The sequence below is a fragment of the Ambystoma mexicanum genome, chromosome 11 (genome assembly GCF_040938575.1).
Source record: "Ambystoma mexicanum isolate Mex_15411 chromosome 11, UKY_AmexF1_1, whole genome shotgun sequence".
Lineage (NCBI taxonomy): Eukaryota > Metazoa > Chordata > Amphibia > Caudata > Ambystomatidae > Ambystoma > Ambystoma mexicanum.
Window position 1 is genome coordinate 1,345,363,070 of NC_090934.1, and position 17,458 is coordinate 1,345,380,527.

At 41.9% G+C, this 17,458-nt stretch overlaps 1 protein-coding gene across 1 annotated transcript in view; it reads right to left on the reverse strand.

The window, feature by feature from the left end:
• DNAAF4 (dynein axonemal assembly factor 4) overlaps positions 1–17,458 on the reverse strand; it is a 283,086-nt gene that overhangs the window by 128,725 nt on the left and 136,903 nt on the right. The window contains exon 3 of the mRNA XM_069624878.1: positions 10,301–10,434. Within this exon, the coding sequence (XP_069480979.1) occupies positions 10,301–10,434 (134 nt within the window). The remainder of the gene's footprint in view (positions 1–10,300; positions 10,435–17,458) is intronic.

Consider the following 17,458-nt stretch of genomic DNA (forward strand, 5'->3'; position numbering starts at 1 on the left):
GTCCCGTGATGATTCCCTAGTGAATTGAACACGTTGGTCAATGTTATTAAGGTGCTCAAAGAAGTCATCAAATGCTGTATCTGTGCCTGTCCAAATGCCAAAAATGTCATCTATGTATCGAGTTCACATGTAGATATCCTTCTTCCATTCCGGTTTGTTCAAAATGTGGTCCGACTCGAATTTGTACATAAAGCAGTTGGTGTAAGTCGGCGCCATAGTTGCGCCCATGGATGTACCAGAGACTTGAAGGAAAAACTGGTTATGGTATTGAAAATAAGAATTTTCAGCAATAAATTACAGAAGGGTTAGAATAAATTCCTTTTGGGCTCGAACATCCGGTGATTGAAGTAAAAGCCATTCTACTGCTTCAATTCCAAGGTCGTGTGGTATAGAAGTGTATAGACTTTTGACATCTATAGTAAACATCAGATGATCCTGTTGGAAAGTAATATTGTTAAGCTTCTGTAAAAAATGAGTTGTGTCTCGAGTATAAGTAGGGGTTTCTTGAATTAGGGGTTGTAGGAAAAAATCAATGTAAACACCAAGTGGCTGGTTTTTACTGTCCATTCCTGCGACAATGGGTCTGCCAGGGGGTTTGATAGGGTCCTTATGAATCTTTGGCAGAGTGTAGAAATTCGGAATTCTCGGATGTTCATTGAGCAGGAACTTATGTGTATGTTCATTTACCCAATTAGTTCGAGTGCTTTGTCCAGCAGAATAACTAAGTTCTGTTTGATTGAGATAGTTGGATCATGATCTAGAGTGGCATATGTGGTCTGATCTTGAAGTTGTCTACTGCACTCAGAATCATAGTCTGTAGTGTTAAGGATGACAAGGGCACCTCCTTTGTCTGCAGGGCGAGTAGTGATTTTGGTGTCGCTGTAGAGATCTCTAATAAGTCTCATTTCGTGAGGTTTCAAGTTCTTTTGTGGCAGGGTTCGATAATTGATCCGTTCAAGATCTCGAGTGACCAGTTTTTGAAAAATATCGATAGAGGGGACACTGATGGGAGGTATGAACCCACTTTTAGCCCTAAACTCTTGGAAATCAGGCATGTTGGGAGGTTTATCGTATGTTTCCAATTCTTCAAAGAACACTTTCAATTTAAGCTTCCTTACAAATTTATAGAGTTCGATCTTACTGTTGAACAATGTTGTACTATAGGTCGGAACAAAACTGAGACCTTTTTGTAATGTGTCTTCTTCCTGTTTAGTAAGAGTTCTGTCTGAGATATTAATCACTAAGTTTTCCTTAATTGTAGACGTGTTTGAGGTTTGGGTCTTAGGCTTCCTCCTCCCCCTGCGGGTTCTTTTGGCCGTGCGCCTAAAAAAACAGCGGTGGATGTTTGTGCTGAGGAGCTCGCTGTGTGGTTGAGGTTGTCAAGTGCTTGTTCAATTGGTGTTTCTGAATCTCTCTGTACTTCTGAGTCTGAACTAGAGGTGTTATCAGATGATTGTTTGTCGGATGGATATTTATAGAGCTTTTTTGGTGCTACTGGGCCATATTTCTCCATCCATGTGTACACTTCATCATTAATATAGTCGTATGTGTCGCGCTTAAATTTCTTAACTTTCTTTTGTTCAAGCTCAGTTTTGTATTCTTCAAGTTTTGTATTAATATCCAGAAGAATTGAATCTTATTCCTCTTTACCCAATGTAGCCACTAGTTCCTTTTCAATCTCTTGAATTTCTGTACCCAAAGTAACCAAGTTTTTTGCGAGTTCCTGGATGGTAAGTAGGATCAGGGGAGAAGGAAGCCTAAGACCCAAACCTCAAACACGTCTACAATTAAGGAAAACTTAGTGATTAATATCTCAGACAGAACTCTTACTAAACAGGAAGAAGACACATTACAAAAAGGTCTCAGTTTTGTTCCGACCTATAGTACAACATTGTTCAACAGTAAGATCGAACTCTATAAATTTGTAAGGAAGCTTAAATTGAAAGTGTTCTTTGAAGAATTGGAAACATACGATAAACCTCCCAACATGCCTGATTTCCAAGAGTTTAGGGCTAAAAGTGGGTTCATACCTCCCATCAGTGTCCCCTCTATCGATATTTTTCAAAAACTGGTCACTCGAGATCTTGAACGGATCAATTATCGAACCCTGCCACAAAAGAACTTGAAACCTCACGAAATGAGACTTATTAGAGATCTCTACAGCGACACCAAAATCACTATTCACCCTGCAGACAAAGGAGGTGCCCTTGTCATCCTTAACACTACAGACTATGATTCTGAGTGCAGTAGACAACTTCAAGATCAGACCACATATGCCACTCTAGATCATGATCCAACTATCTCAATCAAACAGAACTTAGTTATTCTGCTGGACAAAGCACTCGAACTAAATTGGGTAAATGAACATACACATAAGTTCCTGCTCAATGAACATCCGAGAATTCCGAATTTCTACACTCTGCCAAAGATTCATAAGGACCCTATCAAACCCCCTGGCAGACCCATTGTCGCAGGAATGGACAGTATAAACCAGCCACTTGGTGTTTACATTGATTTTTTCCTACAACCCCTACTTATACTCGAGATACAACTCATTTTTTACAGAAGCTTAACAATATTACTTTCCAACAGGATCATCTGATGTTTACTATAGATGTCAAAAGTCTATACACTTCTATACCACACGACCTAGGAATTGAAGCAGTAGAATGGCTTTTACTTCAATCACCGGATGTTCGAGCCCAAAAGGAATTTATTCTAACCCTTCTGCAATTTATTGCTGAAAATTCTTATTTTCAATATCATAACCAGTTTTTCCTTCAAGTCTCCGGTACATCCATGGGCGCAACTATGGCGCCGACTTACGCCAACTGCTTTATGTACAAATTCGAGTCGGACCACATTTTGAACAAACCGGAATGGAAGAAGGATATCTACATGTGGACTCGATACATAGATGACATTTTTGGCATTTGGACAGGCACAGATACAGCATTTGATGACTTCTTTGAGCACCTTAATAACATTGACCAACGTGTTCAATTCACTAGGGAATCATCACGGGACAAGATTACGTTTCTAGATGTACAAATAATAAAGAAAGACAATGGTTATAGTACCACCCTTTTCCGGAAGCCAACTGATCGCAATAATCTGTTACACCGCCTTAGTTTCCATCAGCCTAGCTTACTAAGGAACCTGCCATTTAGTCAACTTCTTCGAGTCAAAAAGATTGTAAGTGACCCCGAGGATTGTATCTCACAGCAACTGGCTATGAAAGAGAAATTTCTTGCAAGAGGTTACCATCAAGAAGAACTGGATTCTGCAGTTGAAAGGGTCAACAGTCTTGACCGTAAAACCTTACTATCCACTCCTAAGAAACCAACAAGGGACCTTAAATCACCAGTATATGTATCAAAATTCTCTACCCAGAGCAATAAAATCAAACAAACAATTAAGAAACACTGGAACATTTTCAAAAACGACATAAGAGTACAAAACTTGTTTTCTGAATTACCTGTGTTTGCATACCAGAGGAGTAGGAATCTCAGGGACGAACTTGTACATACAAGACCTCCATTGAAAAAAAATGATCACACAACGCACTGGTACGTTTCCCTGCCTACACTGCATCAATTGCAATTCCGTCATTAAAGGCAATGTAATCTTCCATCCACGCACAGGTAAGAAGATCATCCTCAAGACATTTGGCACATGCGACACTGCCAACATCATATATGGCATTAAATGTCCTTGCGGAAAATACTATGTCGGCCAGTCAACTAGAGCAGCAAAAATAAGATGGAACGAACACCGGTCATGTATCCGTAATTCCAACCCTAATTCGGCTGTAGCTCGCCAGTGGGCCTTGAACAATCACAATCTTTCACAGATTAAGTTTCTGATTCTGGAGGTACTCACAAGAAATAATCCTCATGAAGATTTAGGTCTGCGCCTCAATCGCAGAGAGACATTTTGGATTGATAAACTCTGTAGTTTGGTCCCGAGCGGTCTGAATGAGGAGATCAATTACCACTGTTATATTTGATTGTGATACTACTGTTTTGCCTGTGTTAAAGGTGTATGCTTTGCCATGTTTTCACACATAAGGGTCTCTACTGTTCCTCTTGTGACTTTACTGTTTCTACTGTTCTTTCTGTGCTTGAGTTGTATACTTTAACATGTTTTCATACATAGGGGTCTCTTTGCCTTGTGCTCTAATTATTACTTTTTGATTGCATTGGCTACTCTATATGATGCTCAGAGTAATTTGTGAAAGATGCTCTGAACATTTGGATACTGTTTTTTTACATTTCCACATGTTGACAGCCGTTGAGCTTAACTTGTTCGAATCACTCTACCTCATGTAGCGTTTTTTGCTTTATTTTCTTAATTATTGTCTGGCATATGTTGCCTTTTGTCTAATCATGTTTGGAACACTCTAGTAACAGCCCTAGTGCATGTCCCGGACGTATGTCTGGGACCCAAGGTGCCGCCCCTGGGCGACGCCTTACGCACTGTGACTGTACTTCAACTGCTCATCTACGTTTGAATAGTCTTACTATTACCTTAACTTAATTTCGTTATGTCTTGCTGTCCAGACAGCTTAAAGGACTGTGACAGTATTTTTTCTATCTTTACTACTTTGTTACTTCATATATTTATTTGGAATTTTGTCATTAAAATTATGGGCACCCATTGGTGATGCCCCATAAATACTTCATTTTTAATTTTTGTGGGCCCTGGCCGACTTTACAACAGTATTCGTGACCAGATAGCCATAGGACCTGTGACAGTATTTTTTCTATCTTCATTATTCTAATGTTTAATTTTTTTTCGGATTTTATCATCACAGTTATGGGCACCTATTTATGATGCCCCATAAATACTTGGTTTGACATCTTTGTGGGCCCTGGCCTATTTTACATCATTATTTGTGACCACCTGGATAAATCCATCACTACTACTTTGTTTTTTCATAATTTTTTTTAATTTGGGAATTTGTTATTACAATTATGGGCACCCATTTGTGATGCCCTATAAATACCTCATTTTTTATTTTTGGGGGCCCTGGCCGAATTTACAGCAGTATTTGTGACCAGACAGCCACAGGACCTGTGACAGTATTTTTTCTATCTTCATTATTCTAATGTTTAATTTTTTTCAGATTTTATCATCACAATTATGGGCACCTATTGATGATGCCCCATAAATATTTGGTTTGTCATTTTTGTGGGCCCTGGCCGATTTTACATCATTAATTGTGACCACCTGCATCTCACAGAAACGAGGTGGTCACATGCTAAACAAAAGAACCGTTGCCTAGACAACGGCTTCACACTGCAGTCTGTGTCACTGCCCTGCAGCTGCACAGTGGAGGATCGTTTCTCTCTGTGTATTACAAGGTAAGAATCGGATTACAATCCTTCTCTTTGACCAAGTATGAGTGTAAAACACAGTATCTAATTGGATCTTTTATGATCCACAGATTGGTTTCCTTGTAAGCACGAGTGGATTTTCTCCATGCCTTTGTGCATAATGTCATTTACAACCCACTGCTGAGTGGGCATGAACGCAGGACGTTCTGTTTTTCCACCACTGACCACACCAATGAGGTAAATCCACACCTAATATTCTTTGGTTTCATTTATTTACCTTATAAACCACTTACAGCATTTTTCTTTTTCTTTTTTGCTATTGATATTTACCCATGATGTAACATCTACTGATTGGTATGTTTCCTTTCATTCATTTTTTTCAATGTATGTTTCGTTTGAATTGTCATCATTATATGAATTTATGTCACATACTTGCATTTGTTATGTTATATACTTGCTTGCTGGACTTATATAATTAGACTCGCCCTGATGAAGGAAATAATTTCCGAAATGCATTGGCTTTTTTAGTCTAATACATGTGGATTGTGGCAACTGCTTCCTCACTAAGGATTATTAGTGATAGCTTTTTGTTTGAACTACTATGGATAAATCATTTTTGATATGAATCAGAAAGACTCATCTTCCTTTCTCTAAGAAGTATGGTATATTATGGATACTTGAACATATTGTCGTGAATCAGATATAAATACGTGCCCATCTTGGGCCCCATATGAGAGCGGTTGTGTGACCCAGTATTATTACTTGGTCTCCAGCGTATCTAGCACCAATCTGTCCTTTGTAATTGATTGCACCAGTCGAAATGAAGAGCCACATTTCCTCCCACTGGTGCGCCTTTGGGCCAGTCATTGCTGGGCTTTGTTCTGTCCACCTCTCTGCAAGGTGGCCGAACCGCGTTTGCGTTGTGGTTGGCGGTAGTTCCTGCTGTTTTGGGAAGACTGGTAGTTCCTTCTATATCCCTGGGAGTAGTAGCCAGATCTTGCGTAGCCCTTGGAGTCTCTTGTGGAAGACAACCTGGATTTACCGGAGGCTCCCCGAAAAGGACAAAAACACCTTCTGCCTTGTAAGGCAGTCAATGATCGAGCAGTATCGTTATCTGGACTTTCCATTGAATTGAAATCCAACGAAAATGATCTATTGAAAAGCATTTTCATTGAATAATTGTCATTGGATTTTGGGTTAGGGTTATGGGGGGTGTCCTTGGGGGGCAATACTTTAAAGATTTCAGCACTGGAGAGCTCCATGTAACAGTTTAACATTAAAAATAAATGCATTCAAATGTCATCTTTTACATTTAAAAATACATATCCATCGAAACTTGTCCATTCCAATATTCGATGGACAAGTTTCGATGGATATGTACTTTTTAATGTAAAAGATGGCATTTGGATGCATTTATTTTCGTTGCATTTGTGTCGAAGGATTTTTGTTTTGATGGTTTATTTTCGATGAAGACCATAAACCGCAATATCGGAGTCTGCCTTTGCCTTAAGAGCCTTGTCGATTTTGTCGCCAAAAACGTTCTCTCTCGAATGGCATCTCAACAACCTTATGTTGCTCCTCCTGACTTATGGCAGTGCAGCATAGCCATCCTTGCCTTGGCAACCCAATTACCAATCTGCTTGAATCCTCTCTCTGCGAGGTCCACTGCAATATTTATACTATGGCTTGAGGCCTCCTCGGCCTCACGTATAGTTGTCACGGCCTCCCTTCGCTGCTGTTCGGGCAAATGCTCTAAAATGGGAGCCAACCGGTGCCACATTTTGTGGTCATAGCGGGCCACTATTGCCAGGGAGTTGGCAGCTTTAACTGTTGTTGCCCCGATGGTTAGTACTTGCTTGCCAAACGCATTGATTTTTCAGCCTTCATTCTCCGGGGGTGTAGCGCATTTGTGTTGTGAACGGGCTTTGCGACTTGCCGCAGCTAACACTACTGGCTCAGGGGAAGGTTGAGAGGTTAGACATTTTGGGGTCGTGTCCGATGCCTTGAATTTTTTGTCTAGTCTTCCTTTTACTGCAGGTTCAGTGAAAGGGTGTTTCAGGGTTCCCAATCCCTCTTTCCAGATGTGATCTAGAATGGTTATTGCAAATACACCTTTTCAGCGCTTACCCGTATGATCAAAAAGAACACTGTTTTTTCCCTCTGCTGCGGCCAGCCCAAATTCTTGGCACGCCTTTGAGATCACTGCGTGGAAAGCAATAATGTTGTCTGGTGGAGAAGGTTGTGCTAGCCTACCTTGTGTTTCCTGGTCTGGGTCATCTGTATCCCAAGTATCATCTTGGTGAGGAGAGTTGGAAGTGGTGGAAGAGCTCATGTCCCTTGGATCTGTGTCCTGGTCTGTATCCACCAGTTCCCCTTCCTCTTGCTCATCTATTAGCGGACTACCTCTTTGTGGAGGGGGAGGCCTGGGTGGAGACTGAGACCTTTGTGCCGAATGTGAGCATTTGGCGTGGTCTCGGGAGGAGTGCCTCTGATCTCTTCCTTGTACTGCTTGTGCTTGCCAACTTGGCGTTACCTGGTCTCCCCTGTATTGAGGGATCCACGGAGGCTGAGGAAGCCTAGCATTGAGTGGTGCAAATAGACTTTGCAGAGTAGAAACAACTTGCAGGGATAGTAGAGACTGTGGATTTCTAAGAGGGTATGTTGGCGTCCTTCCTCCTGTTCCTGATGGTGTAGAGAGGAAAACTGAGGGGTACACTTTGTAGCCTTACTGATGTTCTTTCCCCTCTTGATTGGGGCCGAATGGAAGATCTGTCTTGTGCATGAGATTGGATCACTGCATTCTTCGGATTTCGAATCTGTGACTCCTGGGATGTTCAAGTCAGACGTTATCTCAGTTTGTAGGATTTCATCAGTCATGATTTCGGTGTATTTCATGAGTGAGTTGTCTGGGCTCTGCTGGGTCATCCTATCCTTTACTACAGGATAGTATACTTTCATCCTGCAGCTGTAGGATAGGTTGTTTAGAATGTTCTGTGGCTTGAGCCGCAGTAGAACTCGTTGACGGTGGGGGGGGTTTCACTCCCTGGGGATTTTAGCTTTTTCACCATCGACGAGTGAGGTCCCGATTTCATTGTTGGAGGATTTATCATGGACAACTCTTGGTCGGAAGAGGATCTATGCCCATCTGGAAGTACGAGACTCCGACGATGAGTGGTGTTTTTTCTTCATCGACAAAGGTGAGGTCTTCGTGGACGATTTAGTCTTATGCTTGTCTTCATCAGTGAGGATGTTCTAGACAAATGGGAGGTCAACTTCGTTGACGAGCGTGAGCCCTTGTTCATATGCTTTGATGACAATCGTATAGTTTTGGTCGTCGTCGCTTTCATCAATGTGTTTTTTTCCGATGACTGTTTACTCATGGACGGCGAGCTTTCGTGGAAAACCAGTTTCTTTTTAGGAGGAGACTGGGGTTGTGTGGCAGTCTTGTCATGGCTCGTCAACGATTTCACCTTGACTGTTTTTTGTAGGTCGTTCTTCCGACCTGGATCTGTTTGATGACGAATGTTTTTCAGAGGAAGTGGTAGCTCACCCACTCCTTGATGAGCCCGCCTCCTACAGTGGGTATGCCCCTTTGTTTAGCCTGCAAATCAGTTGACGCTTCCTGTCCTTGAGTTTTCTGGAGAACCCTTCGAACTCCGTTAAATTCAAAATGAATTGGTATGGTCCATCCACTACATGGTTGTTGGGAGTTGATACCCTGACCTTTCCTAAATATTCTTTCCCATGCAGGATTGTGAAGCAAGTCATGGCCTGAACGAATATGAGCACATGCCCAATGAAGATTTGCTAGTTAGAAGCTTTATCCATGAACCAGAATATTCGTAAAAATCGAAGTAGAACTCCATTAAACAGATTATAAATGTTCTGATACGATATGAATGCCATGTGGCAGTAACGTGAGCATGTTCCTCATTTTAAAAATACTGTATTATCCAAAATCTGGACATTAGCCTTAATGTCTAACAGAGAGGCAACATATGGAGTCTTCTAAAGAATTCTTTTTTTTTTTAAAAAAAAAGGATATTTTGAATTGCTCAATTGGAGTATTACTAGTTGTCATCCAACTCATCTCATGATCTTGCAGTTGTATACTTGTATGTTTGGAGATGTTACGGATTTGGGTATCAGGCGAAAGCACTACACCAGTCTGGGTTTGATGTAAAAAAGCAGGGACTGTGGTTTCCCCTTCATATAATAAGAAGTTGCATGATAGCGAAATAAGTGGATGGCGAAGGTCTTTGGGGTAATCTCACTGTAGGTCGATGATGGCGAGCTCTTTCGGGAAGTGAACAAGCAGAACTCAGAAATTATTACGGACAATATCCTGATTATTGAATGAAAGTTGAAGTGGGATCCCATCCAAAAAAGCCCCCTATTCTAAATTCCATCAACATGCGATACTCTATGCATGAAATTATGTTAGCTACTAGTCAGCAAAGACAATTTTGGGGAGAACATGTCTAAACACAATTTTATGAACCAGTTTTACAAATAATAATGCATCTTACAGAGCAAAATAATTCAGTATGACCATCAGAGCAGAAATACTACATTTCTCAAGGGCCAGTCAATGTTTTGCTGTATGAATAGCAATAGTGCAAGTGTTTACATCTTGTAATAGGGATCCACAGGCAGATCAGTCTCTGGCAGAGACATGTGAGCAATCTGCACTTCACCAGTTCAAACTCTGGTTCACGTGGTGGACTAGGGTTGTCAAAATAAGTGCATTTAGTTGGTTAATAGTAATACATGTCATCACAGTTGTGGTTGCAAGCGCCATATGAAATGGAAGTGACAAACGTTAATTATTATTGTGTGTAAAGGTCAAATTGTCATGGTCAACGACATAGTTCCAAGATATTATTTCAAATATGAGTTTTACATACATTATGCAACAGGATTAAGAAAACCACAGAAACATGCATTGTGTCACGCGTTACCTTCATCATAACCTCCAGGGCATACTTTTCATTCTCTCGTTTCTTAATGGCTTTCCCTTTTGCCTCCTCTTGCGTCTTCTCCTGTAATTTCAGGATGGACCTTTCTCTGATTCTTTGCATCGTTTCCTTGTCCACTAAAATCAAGATGTGATTAGAACAGTTTGCTGGGTTTGAAAAACAAATGTTTACATGTTGCCTTTGGTCAGAGAAGTAGTTTAACGTGTTTTTAAAAACTTTTTAGATAACATTTTCAAACATCTCCATCGGTCCCACATCAACTCCATCACTTCCATTATCCATCACCCAACGGACCCTGCCATACCCTCCCCATCCTCCTCCGAGCATGAATGCAAATTGATTGCAGCCATTCCATTATAGGACACTACATATGAAACCTTTGTTCCCTACAAAGTAGACAGGAGTTGCAACCCTGTCCGTCATCTCTCCCTGGTATCCTTAGCATTGGCCTGGTTCATGAGATAAGTCCTGGCCCGCTTGATATTGGAAGCATGCCACCCTATATAGTTTGAGTCTCAAGGTATGACAATGTCTGGAGCCATGAAGAGAATGTAGGAATGTGGCCTCCGTACCACACTGAATATCAGGGTCCTAGCTGTTCTAGACACCATATTAAAAAATGTCCTTGCAAGTAATGCTTCCACCTGGAATAATTGCAGCAGCCAGATCTTAGGTACTGTCGGAATGGACTCAGCCACCATCTCATTTCAGTATTCGGTAATTTGAGTCCAAAAGTCTAGTACAGGAGGGCAGTACCATGCCAAATGTAGGAAGTCTGTGTTTGCGTGATGGTATTTCGAAAAGGATGAGGGGATGCAGAATTAAATGCAGCTGAATTATTCGTGGTGTAACGCATTTGATGTAAATATTTATATTAAGTCTAAACCTCGAGCACAATGCTATGGACTTGGTGAGTAGACATGCTCGTCTCCGTTGTTTATCTGTGAGTGCTTCCCCAAGGGAATGTTCCCCATCTACTTCTTACTAGGTCCTGTTAGATACCAGTCTTGTGTGACTCGGGGGATTAGTAATGTATAGTGCTAGAGGGGACATAACAGGAATATTGTGCATGCTACTTGCTTAGGCACACATAAGCATATTGTGACCTCATAAACCCTCCCTCTCTCTTTAAGCTGTGCTAGCAATATGAAGTGTCCCTCTACAAACAAGTCCTGTAATATGTATAGGCATAGGGGTTCAAAGTGTGAACGGAATATCCTCTCTTGCTTGAGATCAATCCCGTAAAGAGAAAAGTTAGGGGCGTATAGTCTGTCCATCCCCACCATTGAACCAATTTTATCCCATGCATCACAGGTATTTAAGGGTGTGGAAGGAGGAGACCGACACACCTGTGGCATGGTTTTGGACAAATATGTTTATTCTTTAAAGAAAGTAAAGAGAAAAGCCCATCTTTCCCTAACTCCAACAGTGGTTTCCCTGCCTCGAATAAAAAACCAAGGCAAATGTCAGAATGTCTGGAAATAAAAAATCCACCGTCCAGTGTCAAAATCATACTTCTATCCCTCACACTCAAAAACAAACACAATTGGTTTACTGTCGTCTTGGTCCAGAAGAAGCACTCACCTCCTCTGGACACGTACAGTTATATATATTTGGCAGTTCAACGAAATAGGGGGATTGTCTTTCTTCCCCTGGCCTTTCTTAGGCTGGTTTTCATAGTTCCACAGAGTACCTTAGAAGTGGAGCATTACCACAAGGCCTTGTTGTAAGAAATGAACCATGTCTTTTCCTAGATAATAAAGAGTTTGTTATTCAATGGAGCTATATAGAAAAAAAATGCGGACGAGACTGGCTTATTCTAATAATAGATATGGCTAAAGAGATAACAGACAAAATAGCACTTGAACTTACAACCCTAGAGGAGGAAATTAAAAAACTGGTACCTCTAGAAGCCTTTAAGAAGTGGCTAGAAAAAATCATAAAAGAAATGAGATTTCAAAGAACAGACAGTAAGAGAAAGAATTAGAAGATTTTAAAGATTTGACTGACTTTAAACATGAAAAGGCATTTCAATACACAGAAGATGGCTATATACCTAGGCAATTATGGATCACCAAAAAATAAGAAGTTGGTACACTTAAGTAGGACCTCTTTCAGCTCACCTAGTTCAGGAGACGATAGCTCTACGAGTGATTCTACCCAAGCCAATATAAATTGAGGGTGAGGTAGAGGGAGATCTAACAATAGGAGAACACAACAACAATATTCGAACCAACGAAATAGAGGCTCATCTAATACCAGTTTTTTAGACCGGGACCAAATGGCATAGGATTACAAACCCCCGCCAAACAAGGAGGCGGACATCTTATTAATTAATCTCTCCAGTTACTCCCCTACAATAGATGAAACAACAGTTTTAGAAAAAGGATTAGGTTCCATACCTACAACTAAATACAATAGTTTCACGAGTAGAGTAGAGATCCAAGAACTGATGCACAAAATTCACTTTAAACAATATTTTAAAGACAACCCGTTTGAAATAGAAAATAACAGTGGTCTACATACATCTTCATCATTTAATACTCCAACCCCCAGCTATAGCCCAGAGTCAATAGTATTTTGAAAATAGAATCTTTGCAGAATTGAGCTTACTAGAGAGGCTAATACAGAGAATGAAACAGTATTTCACAATTGTTCGAAGAAACAGCGTTTGGCTATAAAATCATTAAAAACCAAAACAAAGCCATCATTATTAGAACAGCAGATAAGGGAGGAACTGTTCTACTACAAAAGCGTGAAGATTACATTGAAGAATGTAACAAACAACTGACCAAGACCTCCTTTCATAAAGTGCTAGAAAAAGATCTGACAGAACAATTACAAACATTGATAACTAACAAAGTTGATAAAGAGTACCAATGCCAATGGTTAACTAAGAAATAATCTGAATACTTAGTTGCGAACAATCCTAGTATACCTAAGTTCTATACCCTGCCAAAAATACATAAAACTCTTGTGAAACCTCTGGGTAGACCGAACGCTTCAGGCACATGTTCTATATTAGAGCCTTTATCTACATTTGCAGAGCATTTCCTGAAAGGATTTGTTATAGAGATGTCATCCTATATAAAAGACACTACCAGTGTAATCAATCTTATTGAAGATTATCCATTTGACAATAATAAAGACATATTGGTGGGACTAGACAGTTTCTTTGTGTACTAAAATCCTGCAAGAGGCTGCAGTTAATATGGTGCAAGAACTACTATTAAGTAAAAGAGGAAGGAATGACTCCCAACTCCTTTATTTTGTGGTTCAAAACAATGGCATAACACCACTTTCTATCAACAGATCCATGGTGCTGCCATGGGATCTGCTGTTGCGCCGACACTAGCCAATTTATATGTTGATTGCTTAGAAAGAAGTAAAGTTTTAACACTGACCAATCCATTCAAAGAACACATTAAACTGCGGAAAAGATACACTGTTGATGTGCTAATGATTTGGCACAGAGATGACAACAGTTTACAGTCTTTTTTAGAATGTCTTAATAACCAACATAATCTTTTGATGTTCACTAATAACAGCAAAGAAAAAAAAGGACTTTCTAGATATCACCAACTATGTTGACACTGAAAATAAAAAACTGAAAGTTAAACTGTTCCATAAACGAACTGATAAGAATTTGCTACTCACATATAACAGCTTCCACCCCAACCTATCTAATGAACCCTGTGCCTGGTCAGACCATCACATCATTTGCTTCAGCCTACAAGACAACCTACAATCTAATCTGTCGAATTCGCCGGCCGCTTCGGCACCCACCAGAAACAATCGTAATATAACGGTGATGAATCTATTACCTTTGCTCCACCCTATTACCAATCCCACCCACACCAGTACAGACTCCTCAGCACTACTGGAACTATATAAGCGTTACTATACAGCAAGCTATTGACAAAATAGCGCCACTAAAAATGCGAAAAGCAAAACATCGAGCTCACTTAAACTCCTGGTTCACCCACAAATTCACAGCCTTATGCAACGAAAAAAGAAATGCTAAATCCCAAAGGAAAAATAACCCTACAGCACTGAACAAGGAAAAACTCTCCAAAAGCTGTACTAGATGTAAATCTGAGATCCTTCAAACTAAAAAGGACACCTAAAACGATAGAATCAACAAAGCCAACTCGAGCACTAGAAAACTATTCATCATCCTGAGAGAGTTAGAATCCCCCACACCACCAGTGGAATCTTGTACCAAAGCCTTGGTGCATGAATATATTCAAACTGCGCTCCTCAAAAAAAATCTTTTACTAGAAATAAATAAATCGAAATAAAAAAACTAAGTCTCTCAGGGGACCTGCCCTTGCAGGAGTTGCAGGCGACTTCTGTGAAACCTTGCAATCGCTTTAAATTCGCCCGGTATCCATCTGTGAAGTAATGGATATAATAGCCAGCCTTAACCCGTCTAAATGCCAGGGGGACATTTGCCCGGCTCCCGTTATCAAAGAGGCCACTATGGAACTAGCGCCTTTCATGGCTACTCTGATAAACGCATCCTTCGAAACTTGCACAGTCCCTACCAACTTAAGACGCCTGGGTCCTTCCGCTGTTAAAAAAACCTAACCTTGACCCCAACATCCCAACCAACTACAGACTAATAACTACAGTTCCATTCCTCCTGAAAATCCTAAATAGGATGGCTTATTTACAGATTCAGGCTCACCTCAAATCCAACAATCTCCTTGGTCTGCGTCAGTCCGGCTTTAGACCTAAACACAGTACAGAATCAGCTTTAATAGATTTAAAAAATCAAATTGATGATTTAAAAGATAAAAAGGTAAGCTTGCGCTCGTTCTTTTGGACCTCTAGGCCGCCTTTGATTTAGTCAAAGTACTATGCCATCACCTGACATCAGCGGCCTACTTCTCTGCCGAAGCCACTGCCTGGATACAATCCTTCTTGGAAAATAGAACCATGAGGATAGTTGCACCAACCGGATCAGCTGAGCCTGTTCCGGTCGCCTGCGGAGTACCTTAGGGGTCGTGCGTCTCCCCAACGATGTATGATATTTTTACTAAGCCACTCTTTGATTATCTTGACAATCTGGGTATCACCTACACCAACTATGCAGATGACACTCAGATTCTCATTCCCATCACAGGCGACTACGACACCGACTCAACCCTGCTCAACAAAACTTACCTCATTATCCAAGCATGGATGGCCACTCACAGTCTTTGTCTTAACGAAGAAAAGACAGATACTTCTCACTGGCTCCACAGCAAGACTAAATAAACTAAGTATCCAATTAGAGGGGGTAATTCACAGAAATTAGCGCACAAGTGGCACAAGCGGCTGGCGCACAGTGTGCGCGTGCGGCAGTCTGCACCAGCCGCGTGCGCCAAAACCCATTTCAGCGCACAGTGTATTCATGGATTTTAACATCCATAACCAGCCGTGGCGCAGAGTGGCACAGCGACCCTGCAACAGCGCCAGTTATGCCCCCAACCCCGCCCCGTGCGCCATGAACAGCGCACAAATCCAGTACATGGCGCAAAGGCCAGTGGACCAGCATACAACCCCCCTTCCCCCCCAACCACGAAAACACGGGTAAAACTCCCCGCGCACCCCTCGGAATACACGTACCCCTCTCGCGCTAGCGAAATTGCGTGTAAAACTCCCTATGCACCCCTCAGAATACACGTACCCCGGTCGCGCCAGGTAAATTGCATGGAAAAAGTCCCCAGTGGTGTGGGCTGCCTGTGGGGCATGGCCAGGGTGGATGGGCTGCCTGTGGGGCATGGGGAGGGTGGATGGGCAGTCTGCGCGAATTTCGTGGGTGCGTGGGAAGTTTCACACGCGATAGGGCCTGTGAGAGCGGGGTACGTGTATTTGTGGGGTACGCGGGGAGTTTCACACGTGATAGGCCCTGTGCGAGTGGGGTACGTGTATTTTGGGGGTGCGCAGGGAGTTTCACACGCGATTTGGCATTGTGGGACCTCCCGGGTGTGCAGTTTCCCCCCCCCTTCCCATGCCCTGCAGGCAGCCCACACCACAGGGGACTACCCTACAACCCTCACAATGCCCTGCAGGCAGCCCACATGGCACCATGCACTTGTGAGCACACGTGAGCCCTGACTCATGTCCTCCACCCATCCACCCACCCCCAGTGACGGGCACCTGTCAGCAGGCCCGACTCATGTCCCCCCTAACCCCTCAACACATCATCACGATCCACACTCATGGCCCTTATGGCCACCCAAATCCCACCCCACGCCACCCCAGTCCAAACACCCAACCAAGTATTCCATCCACCCCACATTGAAATCCCCATGTCATGATAGATCCCAAATGACAAGTATGCACATCAATACATGTCCGTCACACACACACAATGGGTGCAAGTGAATGAGAAAACCCACATCGTGACATGCATGAAACCAATGAGAGAATACCACACAAATGAAGTATGAAACCAAAATGTATTAAATACAAAAGCAAGGGAATGAAAGAAAAAAAATCACAATAAAAGAAATAAACAAAAGGCTGCATGTCCAAAATGAAAGAAAAATATATGAATGCTGAATCCAAATAATCCAAATGAAAAAGGCTCCAAAGCGTTCGTCCATCAAACCAAATCCAAAGGTAAACAAAAAAGAAAACCATTGCTCCATGGGTAAAAAAAAAAAAAAAAAAATGAATGAAGTGAAATCCAGTCCTGAAATATATACAATGTAAAAATCCATGGTCCATGAGCCCAACAATCCAAAAGAAACCTACAAAATACCCTACCTAACAAATAACTATATACAAAAAGGTGGGGCATAGTCCATGCACCCCAAATGAAAGAAAAATAGAATGGAAACCTAACACTTATGAACTATATACAATGGCGGCGGGCAAGTCCTACTGCTCACTTGTTGATTTCCCGGGCCAGGGCATCATCGAACTCCTGTTCAACGTCCAGGAGGCGGGCCTGTTCCCTGGCCCTGAGGTCTCGCAGGGATAACGCCATGTCCACCTCCAACTCCCTGCAAATTTCCTCGAGGCACTCAGCCCGCCTCAGCGCCCTGCGCATGGCGTTCTCCGCCCTGACCATAGTGAGCTGTGCCTCTTCCACCCGCCGCCGCTCCGCATCTACTTGCTGGCCCAACCACTACCAGACGGAAGACA